This window comes from Schistocerca piceifrons, chromosome 11, assembly GCF_021461385.2.
Source record: "Schistocerca piceifrons isolate TAMUIC-IGC-003096 chromosome 11, iqSchPice1.1, whole genome shotgun sequence".
Lineage (NCBI taxonomy): Eukaryota > Metazoa > Arthropoda > Insecta > Orthoptera > Acrididae > Schistocerca > Schistocerca piceifrons.
In genome coordinates, this window is record NC_060148.1 from 84557494 (window position 1) to 84577378 (window position 19885).

General features: G+C 41.4%; 1 protein-coding gene across 1 annotated transcript in view; it reads left to right on the forward strand.

The window, feature by feature from the left end:
• Positions 1-8203: 8203 nt before the first annotated feature.
• LOC124719728 overlaps positions 8204-19885 on the forward strand; it is a 36996-nt gene continuing 25314 nt past the window's right edge. The window contains exon 1 of the mRNA XM_047244930.1: positions 8204-8960. Coding sequence (XP_047100886.1) covers positions 8666-8960 — 295 coding nt within the window. The 5' untranslated portion in view covers positions 8204-8665. The remainder of the gene's footprint in view (positions 8961-19885) is intronic.

Sequence of the window (19885 nt, forward strand, 5' to 3'; positions counted from 1 at the left end):
TTGTGTGTGTTCATTTTAATTGTTCTCATCAGTGCTTTTTTTCTAAAAAAAAAAAAAAAAGGTTGAGAGTATCCCAACATTGGATATAATGCAGCGAAAATTACTTATTACTGAATCCGTCTGCATTTAGCCATGACGTCATTAACATGTCGAACTACAAAAGTAGTAGTATCAGACTCTTCAGTTGACTTTACAGCTCAGATGAAGCAGGTGATAATGAGAAACACCCAAACATACAAGAGAATGTGGTATCGAACACTTCAGTTTATATCACCTCAAATGAAGCAAGTGATTCCCATCAAGCCCTGGAGAATAAAATAAAATGGTACTGTACACTTCAGTTGACCTCTAATACACCTCAAATGAAACAGGTGAGTTCAATCAACCCTCCGACATACAAAACAATACAAGAAAATATTACCGAACACATATTTTAACCTTTAAAACACCACTAAAAGACACAATACAACAAAAACCATCCACACATATCATCAACAACAATAGAAACTACACTTGTAACCTCGTTTGGCTCTCGAAATGGCATAGATGATGGGTGGTATCCCGTGCTTCAACTGACCCAGTTTTTAATACAGCTGAAAATTTATTTAACTATAAAACTACAGTGTGACTTACATTAATAGCATTACAACAGTTTCCAAACCGACTTTAGTTCATGGCTGCTGTAGTCTTCACGTCTTCTTACTTTACTCTTGCTATCAGTAGCAAGATGTCTGCCTTTCATGAACCAATAGCATACATAGTCCACGGGCTGGAACAACATTAGTGGAGGACCAACCGACATCGTAAAAAAATTACTTTGTCGATGAAAAAGTTTAGGGGTACGCATCCCCCAGTGTTCCCCCCAGAAAAACAGCACTGATTCTCATCATATTTTTAATTTACCTGGCTTGCATATGAGTGATATCACCATACATTTTAGAGACTCAGTGATGTTTCTGGGCCTCATTTTTGGCTCCAAATTGTCGTGGTTGGCACACCTGAGGTGCCTGAAAATCAGAACCCTCAAGGCAATAAACATCATAAAGTGCCTCAGCCACAGATCTTGGGCAACAGACATGGGTGCGTCTGCTCCAGTTTTATAGGACTTTCGTGCATTCCCGGCTTGACTACGGTTGCACGGTGTACAGATCAGCGAGGCCTTCTTATTTGAAGATCATTGATGCTGTCCGCCATGAGGGGATTAGGCTGGCCACAGGTGCTTATAGTACCACTCCCATACCCAGTCTCTCTGCTGAGACTGGGGAACTGCCACACATCATCCAGTGGCAACTCATCGTGGTGCATCACGTATGTAAGTTCCTCCCAGCTCCAACTTCACCCGCATACCATACTGCTGCTCGGCTGCCTCTGCAATGCCTTTTCTCCAACCCTCTATGAGCCACACTGCCTGCCATTTGGGACCCATGTGCAATGTATGCTTGATTCACTCGGTTTGGAGTAGCTACAGTTGCAACTCCGCCTGCCACCCTGGTTACTGCGGAGTCCCGGGATAGTTTTAGATTTGGTGCAGTACACGAGAGATCGCACTCCTGCTTCTGTTTTTAATGCGGTATTTTCTGACATTTTATATGACCACCACAAGTATGTAGCTGCCTTTACAGATGGGCCCTCAGTTGGTTTCTCTGTCATTTTCCCAGATTGTGTCCTCCAGGACCAACTGCCTCAAGAATTACTGTCTTCTATGCAGAATTATATGCAATCTTGCAGGCCCTGGAGCAGATGAGATTCTTCTGGTGCTAAATTTCTTGTCTGTTCCGATTCTCTAAGTGCCCTTCACTTTCTCCAACATTTGTGCCAAGCAGATTAAGTAGTTCAGAATATCCAGCATGCCTTCCTCCAGCTACAACTGGGGAAGGAGGTGTCTTTCTGCTGGGAACCAGGGCACTTGAGTAATGAAAGGGCAGATCTAGCAACGAAGGAGGTAGATTGTATCCTCTGTTATTTCAGTGTGCCTTGCTCCTGAGGTAAAAAGTACGCATTGACGGGAAGACGGGTGCCTGGAATTGACAAACAATAAACTCCATCTAGCAAAACCCACAACGTGGCCGTGGCGTACCTCCTTCCGGCCATGTTGACAGGATGAGGTTCTCCTTACTTGTCTCTGCATAGGCCACAACCCTATGACACTTGGTTTCTTGCTCCAGTGAGAGGACCCTCCAATGTTTGGAGCTTGTGGCGTACATATAACTGTGATCCATATTGTATTGGACTGTGTTTTATTTTCTCATCAGTGGGCAGTGGTGGATTTGCCACCAGATCTGTCTTCTATTTTAAATAACATCCAAATGAATGTGGTTTGAGTTTTAAAGTTTTGTGAATTATTCAACATTTTTCCCAAGTTTTTAGAGAGATGGTTTTAATGTGTTAACAAGGTGACTGGCTCACCCAAGTTTACTGTAAGTGGTCAGCCAGTCACATTTCCCTGCACTTTTCTTTTAGCTCTTCTGTGTTTAATTTTCTCTGTGTTTTAATTTCACGTATAGCTACTTTCCCTCTTTCTAAGTTGCTTTGGTGCATTTGAGATAGGGTGAGTGTGTGGTAATTTTGAGTGCATGAGTGTGCAACAAGTTTAGAGATTATCTCCTCATTTGTTTGTTTTAATGAGTGTAAGGGTGCTGATGCCTCGCTGTTGAGTGCTCATAAGATCCCCCCCCCTCTCCCTCTCCCCCCCCCCCCCCCGCTCTCTCTCTCTCGCTCTCTCTCTCTCTCTCTCTCTCTCTCTCTCTCTCTCTCGCACACACACACACACACACACACACACACACACACACACACACCCCTCATTTTGTAATGTGGCAGGTCTGCCTTTCATGACATCTGGTGGTCAGTCCCACATTACATATGGGTGTCTGGATACTTTTGATCAGACAGTGTACTATTCATAATGTTTCCACAAGGTGAGGTTCAACAGCCATAAAGTATTTTATAAAATGCATTTCAAGCATCAGCTGTTTGTTTGTCCCATTAGTCATTTACAGCTTAGCCATCATCCAGGATGTAGGGTACAAAAGATTAGTTAAATGCGTCCCATATTCCTTTGAAGTTGAACAATATTGAAACCATCCAGTGAAATTGTAAGAGCAATTACTCTAAGAATACTACGCGTCATATCTTATATCAAACAGCAAACATCTACATCTACATCTATACTCCGCAAGCCACCCAATGGTGTGTGGCAGAGGGCACTTTACGTGCCACTGTCATTACCTCCCTTTCCTGCTCCAGTCGCGTACGGTTCGTGGGAAGAACGAATGCCGGAAAGCCTCCGTGCGCGCTCGAATCTTTCTAATTTTACATTCGTGATCTCCTCGGGACGTATAAGTAGGGGGAACCAATATATTAGATACCTCATCCAGAAACGCACCCTCTCGAAACCTGGACAGCGAGCTACACCACGATGCAGTGTGCCTCTCTTGCAGAGTCTGCCACTCGAGTTTGCTAAACATCTCCGTAATGCTATCACGGTTACCAAATAACCCTGTGACGAAACACACCGCTCTTCTTTGGATCTTCCCTATCTCCTCTGTCAACCCGATCTGGTACGGATCCCACACTGACGAGCAATACTCAAGTATAGCTCGAACGAGTGTTTTGTAAGCCACCTCCTTTGTTGATGGACTACATTTTCTAAGGACTCTCCCAATGAATCTCAACCTGGCACCCGCCTTACCGACAATTAATTTTATAGGATCATTCCACTTCAAATCATTCCGTATGCATACTCCCAGATATTTTACAGAAGTAACTGCTACCAGTGTTCGTGCCGCTATCATATAATCGTACAATAAAGGATTCTTCTTTCTATGTATTCGCAATACATTACATTTGTCTATGTTAAGGGTCAGTTGCCACACCCTGCACCAAGTGCCTATCCGCTGCAGATCTTCCTGCATTTCGCTGCAATTTTCTAATGCTGCAACTTCTCTGTATACTACAGCATCATCTGCGAAAAGCCGCACGGAACTTCCAACACCGTCTACTAGGTCATTTATATATATTGTGAAAAGCAATGGTCCCATAACACTCCTCTGTGGCATGCCAGAGGTCACTTTAATGTCTGTAGACATATCTCCATTGAGAACAGCATGCTGTGTTCTGTTTGCTACGAACTCTTCAATCCAGCCACACAGCTGGTCTGATATTCCGTAGGCTCTTACTTTGTTTATCAGGCGACAGTGCAGAACTGTATCGAATGCCTTCCTTAAGTCAAGGAAAATGGCATCTACCTGGGAGCCTGTTTCTAATATTTTCTGGGTCTCACAAACAAATAAAGTGAGTTGGGTCTCTCACAATCGCTGGTTCTGGAATCCGTGTTGATTCCTACAGAGTAGATTCTGGGTTTACAGAAATGACACGATACACGAGCAAAAAACATGTTCTAAAACTCTACAACAGATTGATGTCAGAGATATAGGCCTACAGTTTTGCGCATCTGCTCGATGATCCTTATTGAAAACTGGTGTGCTCTTTTCCAATGATTTGGAACCTTCTGTTCCTCTAGAGACTCCCCTGTGATGGCCATCTCAAAAGTATCGTGTATGCAGAGCCAATTCTAGATGTGGAGACACTGGAGTAACATATTCATGCTGCATCTGACATTGTTCGGATGCGCCCTGGCCAAAGTGAATGTGTGAAACAGAATGCACTACGGTATGTACATGCATGCATTGAGGCACATGGAAACCATTTTCAACACATACTGTAACTGTGACTGTATAGTACAGTGCATATTAGACCACTGTCTTGTTAACAATGTATGATTGAATAAATGGCCTCGAGCGTGGAGACCATGCATTTCCGAACTCAAGTTCATTAGGCCTTTTGTTCTGTATCTTCTCATCGCTCAATCCCTCGAGGTTCTACACGGTGGAAAAAAATCACCCCGTATATTGACCTACCGCTAATAAAGCAAACAACTTCACAAAGTCTGCAGGTCACACAAGCATTGTTACCGACTCTAAAACATCCACAAACATACAGTTTAATGCCAGCCAATTACTTGCACATGTTATGAATTGGTTCATAGTAAACTGTTTAGCAATAAACCTCACAAAACCAATTACATTCAATTCTGTTCTGGCAACAAAAGCCCACAGGAGATTACTATTGCACACGAGAGCCAGCAAATCGGAGGGTACATGGTTCAAATTTCTGAGGCATTTGTATAGATAACGGGCTTAAATGGGAATACCGCATCTTCCAAACCTTGGAAAAGTTGAGCGCAGCAACATTTGCCATCCAGATTATCTCCAAAGCTGGAGACATCAATGTCTAAAAATCTGCCTATTTTGGCTACTTCCATTCATCAACGTGTTAGGCATAGTCCATATCAATTCACACAGGCTAGGAAAAAATCTTACCAGAATGAGATTTTCACTCTGCAGCGGAGTGTGTGCTGATATGAAACTTCCTGGCAGATTAAAACTGTGTGCCCGACCGAGACTCGAACTCGGGACCTTTGCCTTTTGCGGGCAAGTGCTCTCGCAGGAGAGCTTCTGTAAAGTTTGGAAGGTAGGAGACGAGATACTGGCAGAAGTAAAGCTGCGAGGACGAGGCGTGAGTCGTGCTTCGATAGCTCACATGGTAGAGCACTTGCCCGCGAAAGGCAAAGGTCCCGAGTTTGAGTCTCGGTCGGGCACACAGTTTTAATCTGCCAGGAAGTTTCAAAAAATCTCACCTTCGTAGGTGGTGGTGGTTGTTGGGGTGTTTAAGGGGGACTAAACTCACCTTCGTAGTCTTGGATCTTATTGAATTTAGTATATGTTAAAATGAAGAACTAACCAAGGAATATGTATTTTTTGTTTCTTGTGCTCCGAGATACAGCCCTGCAAAGATGACACTGCACATACCATTTTGAAGATGCAAATTTTTGAAAAAAAATTAAAATGCTGTATCTCGGGGACAGTTCTAGATATTTTCATTTGGACATATCTGTCAAAGTTCTTTTACTATAGCTTCTGAACCTTTTTTATAATTTATGGGATTTTTTTTTTTCAAAAATGCAAATCCATGCAATTGTGATTTTTTTCTGTTGATTAGTACCATATAGTTCTACATTACCTGAAAAGGCAATTTTTGGCTTGTTGATTACCCTCTTGAGCTCAGATTTAACAGATTATGCTTATCCATTACGGATATTTTAGAACCGTGACTGTATATTAATGTAAATAAGTTATACACAACTGCAACCAGTCACTTTTTTCAATAATAATGCTTTATTACATTAACCGGTTTTCGAACCCTTTCAGTTTCATCTTCAGATGATTTCGGGAGGATCCGGGAAGTTACTGGTACATCATTACTGGTAGTAGCATAATGCTACTACCAGTAATGATGTAACTTACTGGATCCTCCCGAAATCATCTGAAGATGAACCTGAAAGGGTTCGAAAACCGGTTAATGTAATAAAGCATTATTATTGAAAAAAGTGACTGGTTGCAGTTGTGTATAACTTATTTACATCAGATTTAACAGATTTTATATCCTGCTCAGTATTAACATTTAACAGAAGGAACTGCATGTCATGGTCTGAGAGGCCATAGACTATTGGTTTTGTAACATAATTTTGTTTATTGGACATTTCTATAAAGATATTATCAATGGCAGTTTGTGAGCAATTTGCTACACTAGTGGAGAACTTATCAGTGGGAATTAAGTTGAATGTTAGTGTTACTAACTCAAATAAGTTCTTATTGGGAGAGTCTTTAAGGAAGTCTACATTGAAATCACCAGCAACCACTATTTCTTTGTTTTTGGTTGTTAAATGGGCCAGTACAGCTTCAAGGTGGTTTATGAACAGATTAAAGTCACCTGCAGGTGCTCGATATACACTTAATATTATGAAGGATTTTTTGTGAAATCTGTTGCACGTGCTTCCATATGATTTTCTGGGCAAAATTTATGAATGTCTATGTTCTTAAATTTATGACAATTCCTGATGAATGCAGCAGCTCCTCCTTTCTCCATTTCTGCTCTACAAAAGCGAGATGGTAACCTAAACCCTGCAACACTTATAAGTTCTATACCAGTGGTCACATAATGTTCAGAGAGGCAGATTATTACAGCTGGGTTTGAGTACTCTTAATTCATCTATGCAGATAATTAATTCATTAATTTTATTTCTCAGTCCTAGAATATTTTGATGCAATAAGGATATCTGACATTTCACATTGACTGAGTTAAAGTAGGGTAGAGCTGAAATATCTGCTGACCGTTGAAAATTCTTAGGCAATAATTGTTTATGCTGATGTAATAGATTACTGTTTAACGTCCCGTCGACGAGGTCACTAGAGACGGAGCACAAGCTCGGATTGGGGAAGGAAATCGGCCGTGCCCTTTCTAAGGAACCATCCCGGCATTTGCCTGAAGCGATTTAGGGAAATCACGGAAAACCTAAATCAGGATGGCCGGACGCGGGATTGAACCGTCGTCCTCCCGAATGCGAGTCCAGTGTGCTAACCACTGCGCCACCTCGCTCGATTGCTGATGTAATAACCTAGAATTATGTTTTTTTGGCTTCTTTCTCAAACTGAAGGTTTTTCTCAGTCCTATCCTCTCTTAAAATTTGGTTTCTTTCTGTCCTGTTACCGGGCCACGCACTGCATGAAGACGAATTTGTCCCTTTACCTGGTGAATAATTTTCTTACTTTGTTTATTTTACTAAAATGTAGACTTTCACGGCCGGAAATATCATGTCCATTATTATTTTCAGGTCTGTTATGCCGTGGTCGGTTGATGAATTTTGTCTCAATTCCCAACGTTTATTTTGCTACAACAATTCCTTTTCTATGAAAATTAACCGCTTTGGAAAAAAGTTATAGTTTTGTTTAGAAAACTTCCCAAAACATCTATCACTTTCCCTCCCACTTGCAATAATGCATTGTATTGACGTATGCAAACTTAACGTCGTAATTCAAACAGACAAATACCATCAGATGTTCCACACAACAAACGCAAAGAGATAATTCCACAGATAAACACAACTGCAGTACTGATTTTATATACCACAGTGGTTTATACTTGTATATCGGGTGGGTGAATTTCGAGAAGATATTAAATTTTAGGGAGTTGCTTTTACAGCATTTTGAAATTTTTCATTGATTTAGTGGTATTAAATCTTTGATTCTGAAGCTTTCTACTCCACCGAGAAATTGATTAAGTAGCCCCACCGCAAAAATATTGATGCACAGTTCGGAAAAAAAGATATCGATAGTTTAACGACGATACTGCTACATTCAAAAGGGTAAAGGCGTACCGAAGAAAAATATCCGCTGCCTTCATGTACATTGCGATGCTTTAATGAATCTCGTAGAAACTGTAACTTGTAGATGTGTCATGTCTTCACGATATGATGTCAGATGCTATGTTACCCCTCCAAACTAAATGTCACTAAACTTTCGTCTTTGAATGATAGAGACTGATTAGATATAAAGAAGAAGGAAAAATAAGATATTAAGAAATGGGTTAGGCGGAAGTTCGCATAGCTGTCGTAACAATGTTACTGCGGCTGTTAAACAGAAATACTTCCGGCCTCGAGTCAAGTGGGCAGCTGCTAATCCGTGCGGGGATGTGAGTGGGCGTCCCCCGGCGTAGGTTGTGACGTATTGAAGCCGAGGTGGGGCGTTGCCCACAACATCGGGTCGAGATGGGAGACCGCGAGGAGCGTCAGGACCTGCTCGTGCGAGACGGTTCGCACGAGTACGACGCCACCTCCGGCGCGGGGGCTGGCGGGCCCGGCGGCTACTGCAGCGACGATGACGAGTACGATGCGGACGGGGGCGGTGTCACCCTGTCGCCGGCGAGGGAGGCGGCGGAGGTTGCGGCCCTCGCCTTGATGCTCGCCCTTTCGTCGGCGGTGGCCGTCGTCTTGCTGCCGCTCTACTTGGACACCGTCGCCTCGGTGGGCGACGCCTACACCGCGCTGCTGTTCACCACAATCGGTAGGAAATTTCGTGCATACTTAAACGCAGTGTGAATGAACCACTGATTATGTCACATCTTTTAATAATCATCATCATCTCTGCCATCATTCACATATTTGGCCACCTCAGGTGCCCAAACTGTTGTTATTGTTGTGGTCTGAAGTCTGATTTGATGTAGCTCCCCCACCTCCTTACACCTTGGTTGTCATGACAGACTTATCTGTAATTTAGCCAAGGTCTAGGTTTGGTGGAAATGGCCCTACACCATCCTCTTATTTGTCATGATCAGTAATCAGTTTCATGCATACCATCTGATTATGTAGAACAGTTGAAGTGTTGTTTTGTTATCAATATCATCATCATCACCATCACCACCAATGTCATCATTCAAATATTCGGCCACCTCAAGTATCCAAACGTTGTTGTTATCTACAGTCTGAAGACTGGTATGATTTATTCATTCATTCATTCATCCATCCATCCATCCATCCATCCATCCATCCATCCAGGGATCATCTCACAATGATATAGCACCTGTAATCAGAATACCATGAAAGCAGATAGCTGAAAAATACACATACACACAAAATATAGAAGTATGCTTTTATGAGAATAGGACAGATAGTCAGCCGTGGTCTCGATGAAGGAATCAGCCATACATTTCTCTGAAATAATGTAGTAAAACTATCCAAAACCTAAATTAGGATCACCAGGTGGAGCAAACGATTCTGTAACAAACATGAAACTTTTTGGGATGAATATTGATTGTCAATCAACAAGGTGTGAACGCATGAATATACTGACAAAAAGAACGTCATCAACATGTTATGTTTGTGGGGTTCCATCATCAGTCTGTAACAGTCAATGTTTGTGGTGATGTACTATTCCCACAAGCACTCATTTGTTAGCTAAGGGACTATTTTCTGGGGATCAAAGGCACAACTCTTGGACACAGTTTTAAGATTACAGAAAAGGGCTATAAGAATAACAACTAGAAGTAGTAGTTGGCTTCACTATGAAGAACTGTTTAGGAAACTGGATATCTTTACTGCAATAAGTGAGTACGCCTACTAATCTGCTGCCTAAATCAGGGAAAATAATATTATATATTTTGCTGATAGTTTTCTAAACCACTGTGAAACTAGATCCAGTTTGGACTTATATTTACCAATGAAGAACAAACAGAAAACTCAAAAAAGCATTTCCTGTCAGAGAAAAAAATTGAATTAATAAATTGCCCAAGGGGATGTAAAAGATTACTTAAATACAACTGTTTAAAAAAGCAGCTGAGCCATTCTTCATAAATAATGTATACTACGCAGTTAAAGATTATTACGCAGTTAAAGACTATTTGGAGGACTCAGTAGTGGTTAATAATGATGGAGGAACATTACAACACAGTGTCACATTACAGCACATGACCACAATGCAATACTGTTACAATAAAAATGTCAAGAGGTATAGTATATGACTGTTATATCTTATTCTCCTGAGTTAAACATGCTACACTGTCTCATTCGAATGGTCCCTATTGTATCATGTTACACACAGTTGGCTCCAGATAGACTAACCTATAAAACATAGTTCTGCACTTCATCACTGCACGCACTACAGACACTTGCAGGTCACTCCTGACCACAGTCATCCTGCTGTGCCTCTTGCACTAACTCCAGTCTGTTTAGAAAACTGATTCCAGGCCTGTAAACATAGAATTCTGCCTCATGCTTGTCTCCATGCCCTCCTTTCAGACCATCTGGAAAGCTGTCATCGTCCCCCAATATTGAGTGATATCTTTATCTCAGGAGAATAAGATATAACAGTCGTATACCATATCTTTTGACTTTTTTGGTAAAAGTATTGCATTGTTGTCACGTGCTGTAATGTGACCACTACTGAGTCCTCCAAGTAATCTTTAACTGTGTAGTAATCTTTAACTGTGTAGTAGTTGTTGTTGTTGTGGTCTTCAGTCCTGAGACTGGTTTCATGCAGCTCTCCATGCTACTCTATCCTGTGCAAGCTTCTTCATCTCCCAATACCTACTGCAACCTACATCCTTCTGAATCTGCTTAGTGTATTCATCTCTTGGTCTCCCTCTACGATTTTTACCCTCCACGCTGCCCTCCAATGCTAAATTTGTGATCCCTTGATGCCTCAAAACATGCCTCAAAACTGTGTAGTATACATTACTTATAAAGAATGGCTTAGCTGACTTTTTAAACAGCTGTATTTTAGTAATCTTTTTCATCCGCTTGGGCAATTTATTAATACAATTTTATTCTCTCACAGCAAATACTGTTTTGAGTTTTCTGTTTGTTCTTCCTTAGTAAATATAAGTCCAAACTGGATCTAGTTTCACAGTGGTGTAGAAAACTATCAGCAAAATATATAATAATATTTTCCCTGACTTAGGCAGCAGATTGGTAGGCGTACTCACTTATTGCAGTAAAGATATCCAGTTTCCTAAACAGTTCTTCACAGTGAAGCCAACGACTACTTCTAGTTGTTATTCTTATAGCCCTTTTCTGTAGTCTTAAAATTGTGTCCAAGTGTTGTACCTCTGATCCCCAGAAAATAATCCCGTAGCTAACAAATGAGTGCTTGTAGGAATAGTACATCACCACAAGACATTGACTATTACAAACTGATGATGGAACCCTAAAAGTATAACATGTTGATGACATTTTTTTTGTCAGTATCTTCATGTGTTCATGCCTTATTAATTGACAATCAATATTAATCCCAAAAAAGCTTCATGTTTGTTACAGACTCTGTAGATTTGTATCTACTATGCTTAAAGCGACATTTATTTTCCTTCTTTATGCTGTAGTGCGTAGTGTTTATTTTCTTTATATTCAATGTTAGTTTCACACATAGTGTCCATTGTAAACATCCACGAGGGCTTCACTCGCTTTCTGCTGTAGGAGTTTTTCAATAATTATAGTCCGCAGCTTGTGGTCTTGCGGTAGTGTTCTCGCTTCCCGCGCACGGGGTCCTGGGTTCGATTCCCGGCGGGACCAGGGATTTTTCTCTGCCTCGTGATGACTGGGTGTTGTGTGTCTTTCATCATCATTTCATGCCCATTGATACGCAAGTCGCTGAAGTGGCATCAACTCGAAAGACTTGCACCAGGCGAACGGTCTACCCGACGGGAGGCCCTAGCCACACGGCATTTCCATTTCAATAACTATGATGTTGCTATCATCATTAAAAATAACTTTTTCTTTATGTCTTATACGTCTGGAAATTTATTGCTATACAGTGTGAATCACCTAGAACTTGCACCGCAAATATTGCAGAAATGGGAAGTGCTATTGATATACAGCTTTCACAGAATGGATTAGTAGTCAGGGGCTCGTATTGTTAGTCAGTAAACAGATTTATACTCAGAAAGCGTACTTTTGTGCAAACAAACACATTCTTTTAAATGGAACAATATCTATTGACATTAACAAGCTAAAAGTAGGGTCAATGGAAGCGTCCGATTCCATCCGTATGCTTCAACCTGTAACTTAATGGTGTTGTGGTGCACGACGTCACTTTGGCCAGTATTTTTGAGTTGGTTGTGTTTGTAGATGTCATGTTGTTGTATTTGATGATGCCCTCTGGTGGGGATGTGGACGTGATAAGTTCAATGTGTTCATTTCAGTTTTGGTTGTCATTGTGCTAACATGGTTTTGAATTTAGGTACTTGGTGCAGTAGTGTGGATTGTGGAAGTGTTTTCAGTGAGTTACTGAGAGACAGAGAGAGAGAGAGAGAGAGAGAGAGAGAGAGAGAGAGAGAGAGAGAGCAAGTGTGTGTGTGTGTGTGTGTGTGTGTGTGTGTGTGTGTGTGTCAGTCCAAGCAGTAGGTCACGAGCGGACAATGCGGTTTACCAGTGCAGAAAAAGCCAACATGCTCATGGTGGATGGAGAGTGTAGGGAGAATGCAGTTAGTTCTTGTATGGTGTATGCAACAAGATATTTCGATGGACGTCAACCTCCTCTTCAACCATCTACATCAAAATGTTAGACAGCATAACAGAAGGAAACAAGTGACAACAGATCAGGGGGAAATTAATGTTCTCGCTGCTGTTGCAGTTGATCCGCACATTAGCTCGTGCTCAATCGCATGAGAAAGTGGCACGAATTTTTCAGTTATTCTACACATTCTCCATTGACAAAGGTTCCATCTCTGTCACATCTCTCTCCCAAAAGAGCTGCTTGGGAATGATTGTGAGACTCATGTTAACTTCTGTACATGTTCATTAAGACAGGATACTCCAGATGTATCATGTATCTTGTCCAGGGATAAAGCCACATTTGCCAACCGTAGCCAGGTAAACTGCCAATATTGTACTGTTGTTCTGTCGACAGTCCTCGTTGGCGTTGTCGTGTGTAATGTCAGCGTCTGTGGAGTGTAAAAGTGTGCTGCTGCATAGTGAACCATTAGCTCGTGGGCCCGTTTTTCATAGGCGGATCAGTGAATGCGCAGCCCTCTAACAGACCATTTTCCATGGATGCTAGATGATGATCCCTTATGATACTAACATGATGGCTGTCTAGCTCATAGTGCATGAAGCACTACAGCATATCTTCACAAATTGTTTCAAAATCATTAGATTGGATGCAGAAGAACTGTATCTCGGCCTACCTGTCCCCCGGATTTGACTTATGTAGCTTTTTTTCTGTGGGGAAAGCTGAATGACGCTGTCTACAAGGACGTACCATCTACACCCTATGGTGCGCAACAATGTGCAGGGTGTACAAATTTGCTTCCACCGTTTTTTCCCCAACATTTGCGGCTTTAATGAAACAAATTGTTTACACATGTATCATTCAAAGTATTTTCCATCTCTGGCCACTACTTTCTCCATCTTTCGGGCAGTGTACGAATCCCACGTCAAAAAAATTGTTCATCTTTTGAAGCGATCCACGAATCGATGCAATTTGTGACTTCTTCGTGAGATCAGAAGTGTTGATCAGCCAGGCCATGCACCATTGATCTAAACAGGTGATAGTCAGAGGGAGCAATGTGTGGAGAATATGATGGGTGAGGTAGGACTTCCCATTTTAACGTTTCCAAGTACATTTGGACCTCTTTTGCAATGTAGGATCGAGCGTTGTCGTGCTGCAAAATCACTTTATCATGCCTCTCGCTGTATTGCGGCCGTTTGTCTTTTATTGCTCTGCTCAAATGCATTAATTGCATTTGATAACGAGCACCTGTGATGGTTTCACTTGGTTTTAACACCTCATAGTACACAATGCTGAGCTGGTCCCACCAAATGCAGAGCACAATCTTGGTGCCGTGAATATTCGATTTGGCTGTCGACGCGGAAGTATGGACGGGATATCCTCATGATTTTTTGCGTTTAGAGTTATTGTAATGAACCCATTTTTCGTTCCTGCTCACAATGCGATGCAGAAATCCCTCCTGTTTTTGCCTCTGAAGCAACTGTTCACAAACACACAAATGCTGTTCAATGTCTTTCGGTTTCAGCTCACACGGGACCCCAAGTTCCTTCTTTCTGAATCGTGCCCATAGTCTTGAGACGTTTAGAAATGGCTTGCTGTGTCACCCCCACTAATTGTGCCAGTTCTTCTCGGCAATGTCTCCAATTCTGCATCTTCAAAGCATTCTCTCTTCCATGACTATGCTGGTCTTCGACATTAAAATCACTGTTCTGGAAGCGTTGAAACCACTCGTGACACATTCTTTCACTTATAGCATCCTTGCTGTACGTCGTACGTACTTGAGAGAATTCGATGAGACTCGGCCGTTGTTTTCTTCATATTGAAACAAAACAGCAACACCTCCCGCCAATGACGAGAATTAGGCTCGTAAACTGTCATTTTTGATCGAGAACAACATTATGATGCAGGCACAAATCGACTAATGTTTGAGTGAGGTTAAGTTGACCGAATTCCACACCAGCTGCCTGACATCTGCGATCTGTTTCTTTTGACCACTACTTATCGTTGTCACCATCTATCGGCAAACGGCGGATGCAAAGCTGTACATCTTGTATTACTGCAGCTTGCCCGGACATCGTCACTGAAATGCTAGCATGTGCACACAATCATTCCCTACCAGACTAGAAGTGTGTATTCCCACTGCCTGTTTTTTTAACACAGCCTGTGCTGATCAATTGTCTTGTTACTGGTCAGAATCCACATAACGAGTGTATACACTTGTATTGTTCTTTAGTGTGTGCTACCGCAAGTATTTTACACGTGCCGATTTGAGAACTTTTCAAAATACGATCTTGTAAACAACTTGCACTAGAATCCTGCAATAAATGCCGCTGACATTCTAACTTACCCCACTTTTAGTTTGTAATGTCAATAGCCATCTACTTACTTATTCCTTGGCACTACAGTCCATGTAGGGCCTTGGCCTCTCTGATGATCACAGCCCAAACCTGACGATTTTCTGCCTGTTTCCTCCCTCTCCTGACCCCAATCTTTCTCAAATCATTTTCCACATCGTTCCAGGCATCATGCTCCTTTTTCCACCTGGATTTCCTGTGTAAACCTTTTTGACAGCTCGAACCTCCGACATTCACTCTACAGGGTCCAGCCATCTCAATCTGTTACACTTAATTTCAGTCACTGAGTTGGGATTTCTATACAGTTCTCCCAATTCCTTGTTTCTACTTATTCTCCATTGCCCCGCCTCATACATGGCTCAAAAATCTTTTTTAATATTTTCCTCTCCTATCTTCTCAAGAGCTCTTCTTCTGCTACAGTCATTGTCCATGTTTCTGAGCCATGCATTGCCACCGGTCTATGACTGTTCCATTGACAGTCCCCTTCGATTTTCTGCTCAGGCTATGTGACTGAAGGTTCTTGATCAGGGCCCAGTAAGCTCTATTTCCTGCAGCAATCCTAGATTTTTTTTCTTCTCTTATTCTGCTATCCTCTGTAAGCAGCACTCCCAGGTACTGGAACTTCTCACATCTCTCATAATTGCCTCTGTTCAACTTAACCCATTAGCACTGTAATTAATTTTTTCATGATTTTTTTTGTCTGTAAAAGGCATAAATTACACAACAGATTTGTTTCGACGAAAGTCATTACCGCCATTGGCGAGATATTTGATGTTGCCATATAGCAACGCTAGGCGCTTTCGCTACCTAAATTTATATGGGTTACAACTTCAAGTAAAATAAGTAGGTTATTGAAATTTCTTATTACATATACAAGTTTTGTGCAAATTTATTATTCAGTCTTCATCGTACAACTGATACTTTATAACACAGTACAATTAATAATCAAAAATCAAACCTTGAACTCAGCATTATATTACATGAAATGGAATAAAACAGTCAATACACAATCCCACATTACACTTTGGACACATTGTTCTCACAATAGATTTACAGTCCTTGTGTGCACACCTTTTCTTCTTCTTCTTTCCTTCTGTGTGACGGATGAGGTGGTCAGTTTTATCAAACCTAATTGAATCTGATATGCGGCAGTCAGAACACGCCCTTGATGCAGGTCTCCTGGCTCCTTTTGGTAAAGCCTGGTGTCTTTGCAAGTACACTGTTGCTACTTCTCTCTTGAAATCAAGCTGAGAAATAGTTCGGTTTCTTGCTTTATTATACAATATCCAACTCTTTTGTATGACGACATCTAACATCCGTGTAAAGAGACACCAGTACCATTTCTTGCTTCTTATTGCAATGCGATAGCATGCAAGATTCTGATCCATCTGATCAGTACCTCCCATTATGTATTATATTTGGCTACCAGTTTTGGTCTGGGAATAATTTTTTAGTTCCGAGAATCTCTTGACTTGGCCAACTTCTTGTGCACCACATGAAGAAGAGATCATTGTGACAACTGAGTTGTCCAGCCACCGCACTTACAATAATCCGTCATTCTCCTCTATTCGGATCTGGGGGATCAACAAACACATCACCTTCAGTATCATCATTATAAAGAATCTCCAGCACCTCAGCAAGCGAGAAACCTCTTCTAAAACAAAAAAGAGAAAATTCGTCCTTTTACGGAGTACAAGTGCCAAGTGTTGCCATATGGCAACACCGACGTTCAAACGGCTTAAATGAACATAATTTATTTCACAGCAAGCAGTAACCTCCAAAGAATATATATTTGAGTATTTAAAGCACAACCGTACTAAAAAACCAAATTATATATCGTAAGTTATTGTGTGAAACGTACTTACTCGAACTTATACTCCATTTTTCTTCGTCATTCAGCAAACGACGACTTCCAATACTGCTTACGTCGCAGAATTTAAATGTATTGTTAAAACTGTTGCATTGTAGTGATCTTTACAGTCTTGCGGAACGGAATCCAGTGCTGCTAACACTCTCATTTCATTGATGTCGTGGAATCAACGATTTTAAAAAAGTGTTACAAACATTGCCATATGGCAACGCACGGCGCTAATGGGTTAATGTATTTCTCTTTAACAACAGCATTTTTCCTGGAAGCAAAGAGATACTGTGTTTTGTGTTGTTTAGTGTAAGTCCCAACTGTTCTGCCTCCTTTTCCAGTCTGACAAATCCTTCTTCCATTTCTTTCAAACTTCTAGACGGGATACACACATCATCGGCATAAGCTAGATTTTGATGCATACAGTTAAACAGAGTGCCACCTCGGTTATCAATCTCTCCCCTTCTCATCACTCTCTCCAACACTATGTTGAAGAGTAGCGTGGATAATATATCACTTTGTGTCAACCCTTGGTTGACCTCAAATTCTTTAGAAAGTTTTCCCTCTACTTTTACCTGGCATTTTGTGCTGGTGAGGGTCATTTGTATCAGTCTGATAAGTTTACTTGAGAATTCCATCTCCATTAAGGTGTCATATAGCTTTTTCCTTTTAACAGTCTCATAGGCCTGTTTAAAGTCTACAAAAAGCTTGTGTACATCCACATTATATTCATAACACTTTTCCATTATTTGTCTTATAACGAAGATCTGGTCAGTTGTTGATCTGCCCCGTCGAAAACCGCACTGGTAGTCTCCGAGTATTTCTTCTGCAAATGGTGCAGGTCTCATAGCAATGACTTTGGCTAATACTTTGAACACCACGCTGACTAAAGCAATACTGCGATAATTTTCACAGTTTGTTTTGTCTTCCTCCTTATGAATCAGGCCTATAATGGCCATGTTCCACTGGTCTGGCATCTCTTCCTTTTCCCATATTTCCACTATCAGCTGATGTACCAACATTGTTAGATGTTCACCTCCACCCTTGATCATCTCTGCTGAAATGTTGAATGTTGTTGTTACTTGGAGCCTTATTATTCCTTAGGCTTTATTGTTGGTATAGGTACAGGTCTTTCATCCTGACTAACATTTTGCCACGGTTGGTCACCCTCGGTTTCATTTTCTTCTAGAACTTCTCTTTCTGTAGTGACATTCAGCAGCTAACTAACATATTCCGCCCATCGGTCCAGAACCTGTCAATAGCCATTGCTCCATTTAAAAATAGTGTGTTTGCACAAAAAATACATATTCTGTAAGTATTATTACAATCCGTTTATTGGGTAATGGTTTGAGCACCTGACTACCAATCTTTTCAGTGTAAACTGCATATCAATAACACTTTCCATTTCTGTAGTATTTGCAGTGCAAGTTTTCGGTGATTCACCCTGTACTGTAAGAACAGAATAAGACACAATATGCTTCTCAGAGGAACAACTATGTTTTTATGTTTCTTGTCTGACTATTCAACAGACGTGTGAATTACAGTATCTCTACCTTTCGCACCCTGGTAAATCTGGACTCACTCACTTGCTATTCCTCTCACACACAATGCTTCTAGCTTGTTTAGTGGTATTTTCTGGTCAACAGTGGACAAATCTAGGAAAATGCCTATAACACAGCCATCCTTGTCAAGAACTTTAAGTACCACTTTTGTGAACTCTGCGGTGGCTAGTAATTGTACTTATCCCACTTCAAAAATCAAACTGTGCTTTGTTAAAAAGCTCATTAGCCTATTGTTCATGAATGATTCAGTTGTTTTTGAGAATGTTTTAGGTACCCTGGAGACATACCTGAACTAAAGAACTCGTTTATTATGTTTGTTAATGGGAGCTTGTATACTGCCTATGCAAACCTTCGGAGCAGAGACTGAAACCTCATCTATGCAACTAATTTCTTATTTTTTAATTTTCTGTGTTGTCTACCTGACTGAAAGCTCTGTTGTGGGAAACATCATTGTGCTTTCTGTGTACATCTGGTAATATGTGTATTGTGTATTGAACCGAGGATCTAGAAACATGGAGAGGCTTTGTCCTGCTGTAGCCCTCAGTGGTTCACAACCCCACAACAGGCCACAGCAGTCCACCCACCCCATTGCCGCCCCACACTGAACCCAGGGTAATTGTGCGCTTCGGTCCCCAGTGGACCCCCACCCTCCCCGGGAATGTCTCATACCAGACAAGTGTAACCCCAGATGTTTGCGTGGTAGAGTAATTATGGTGTACGAGTATGTGGAGACATTGTTTGTGCGGCAATCGCTGACATAGTGTAACTGAGGTGGAGTAAGGGGAACCAGCCCACATTTGCTGAGGCAGATGGAAAACCGCCTAAAAACCATTCACAAGTTGGCCGGCACTCCGGACTTTAACACTAATCCGCCAGGCGGATTTGTGCTGAGGACCGGCACACCTTACCGCTCAGGAAGCAGTGCATTAGACCGAGTGGCTAGCCAGGCAGGGTAAGTCTGGTATACGTAATTGTAGGATACCACCTGTATATTCCGACCCATGACATAGTTGCACTGTTCTGCAATGTATTGTGTGACGTCATCGAGCTGCGGTTTGTTTGTTTTGGAGTAGAAATGAAATGTTGTAGAGGGTACATATGAAGAGGTGGTCTGCTCTATTGGTTTAATTATGTGGTGGAGATGTATTTGTGAGGTATGTTATTGTGACATTTAGTGTGCTACAGTCATCATGATGTGGAGTGTGCGAAATTACA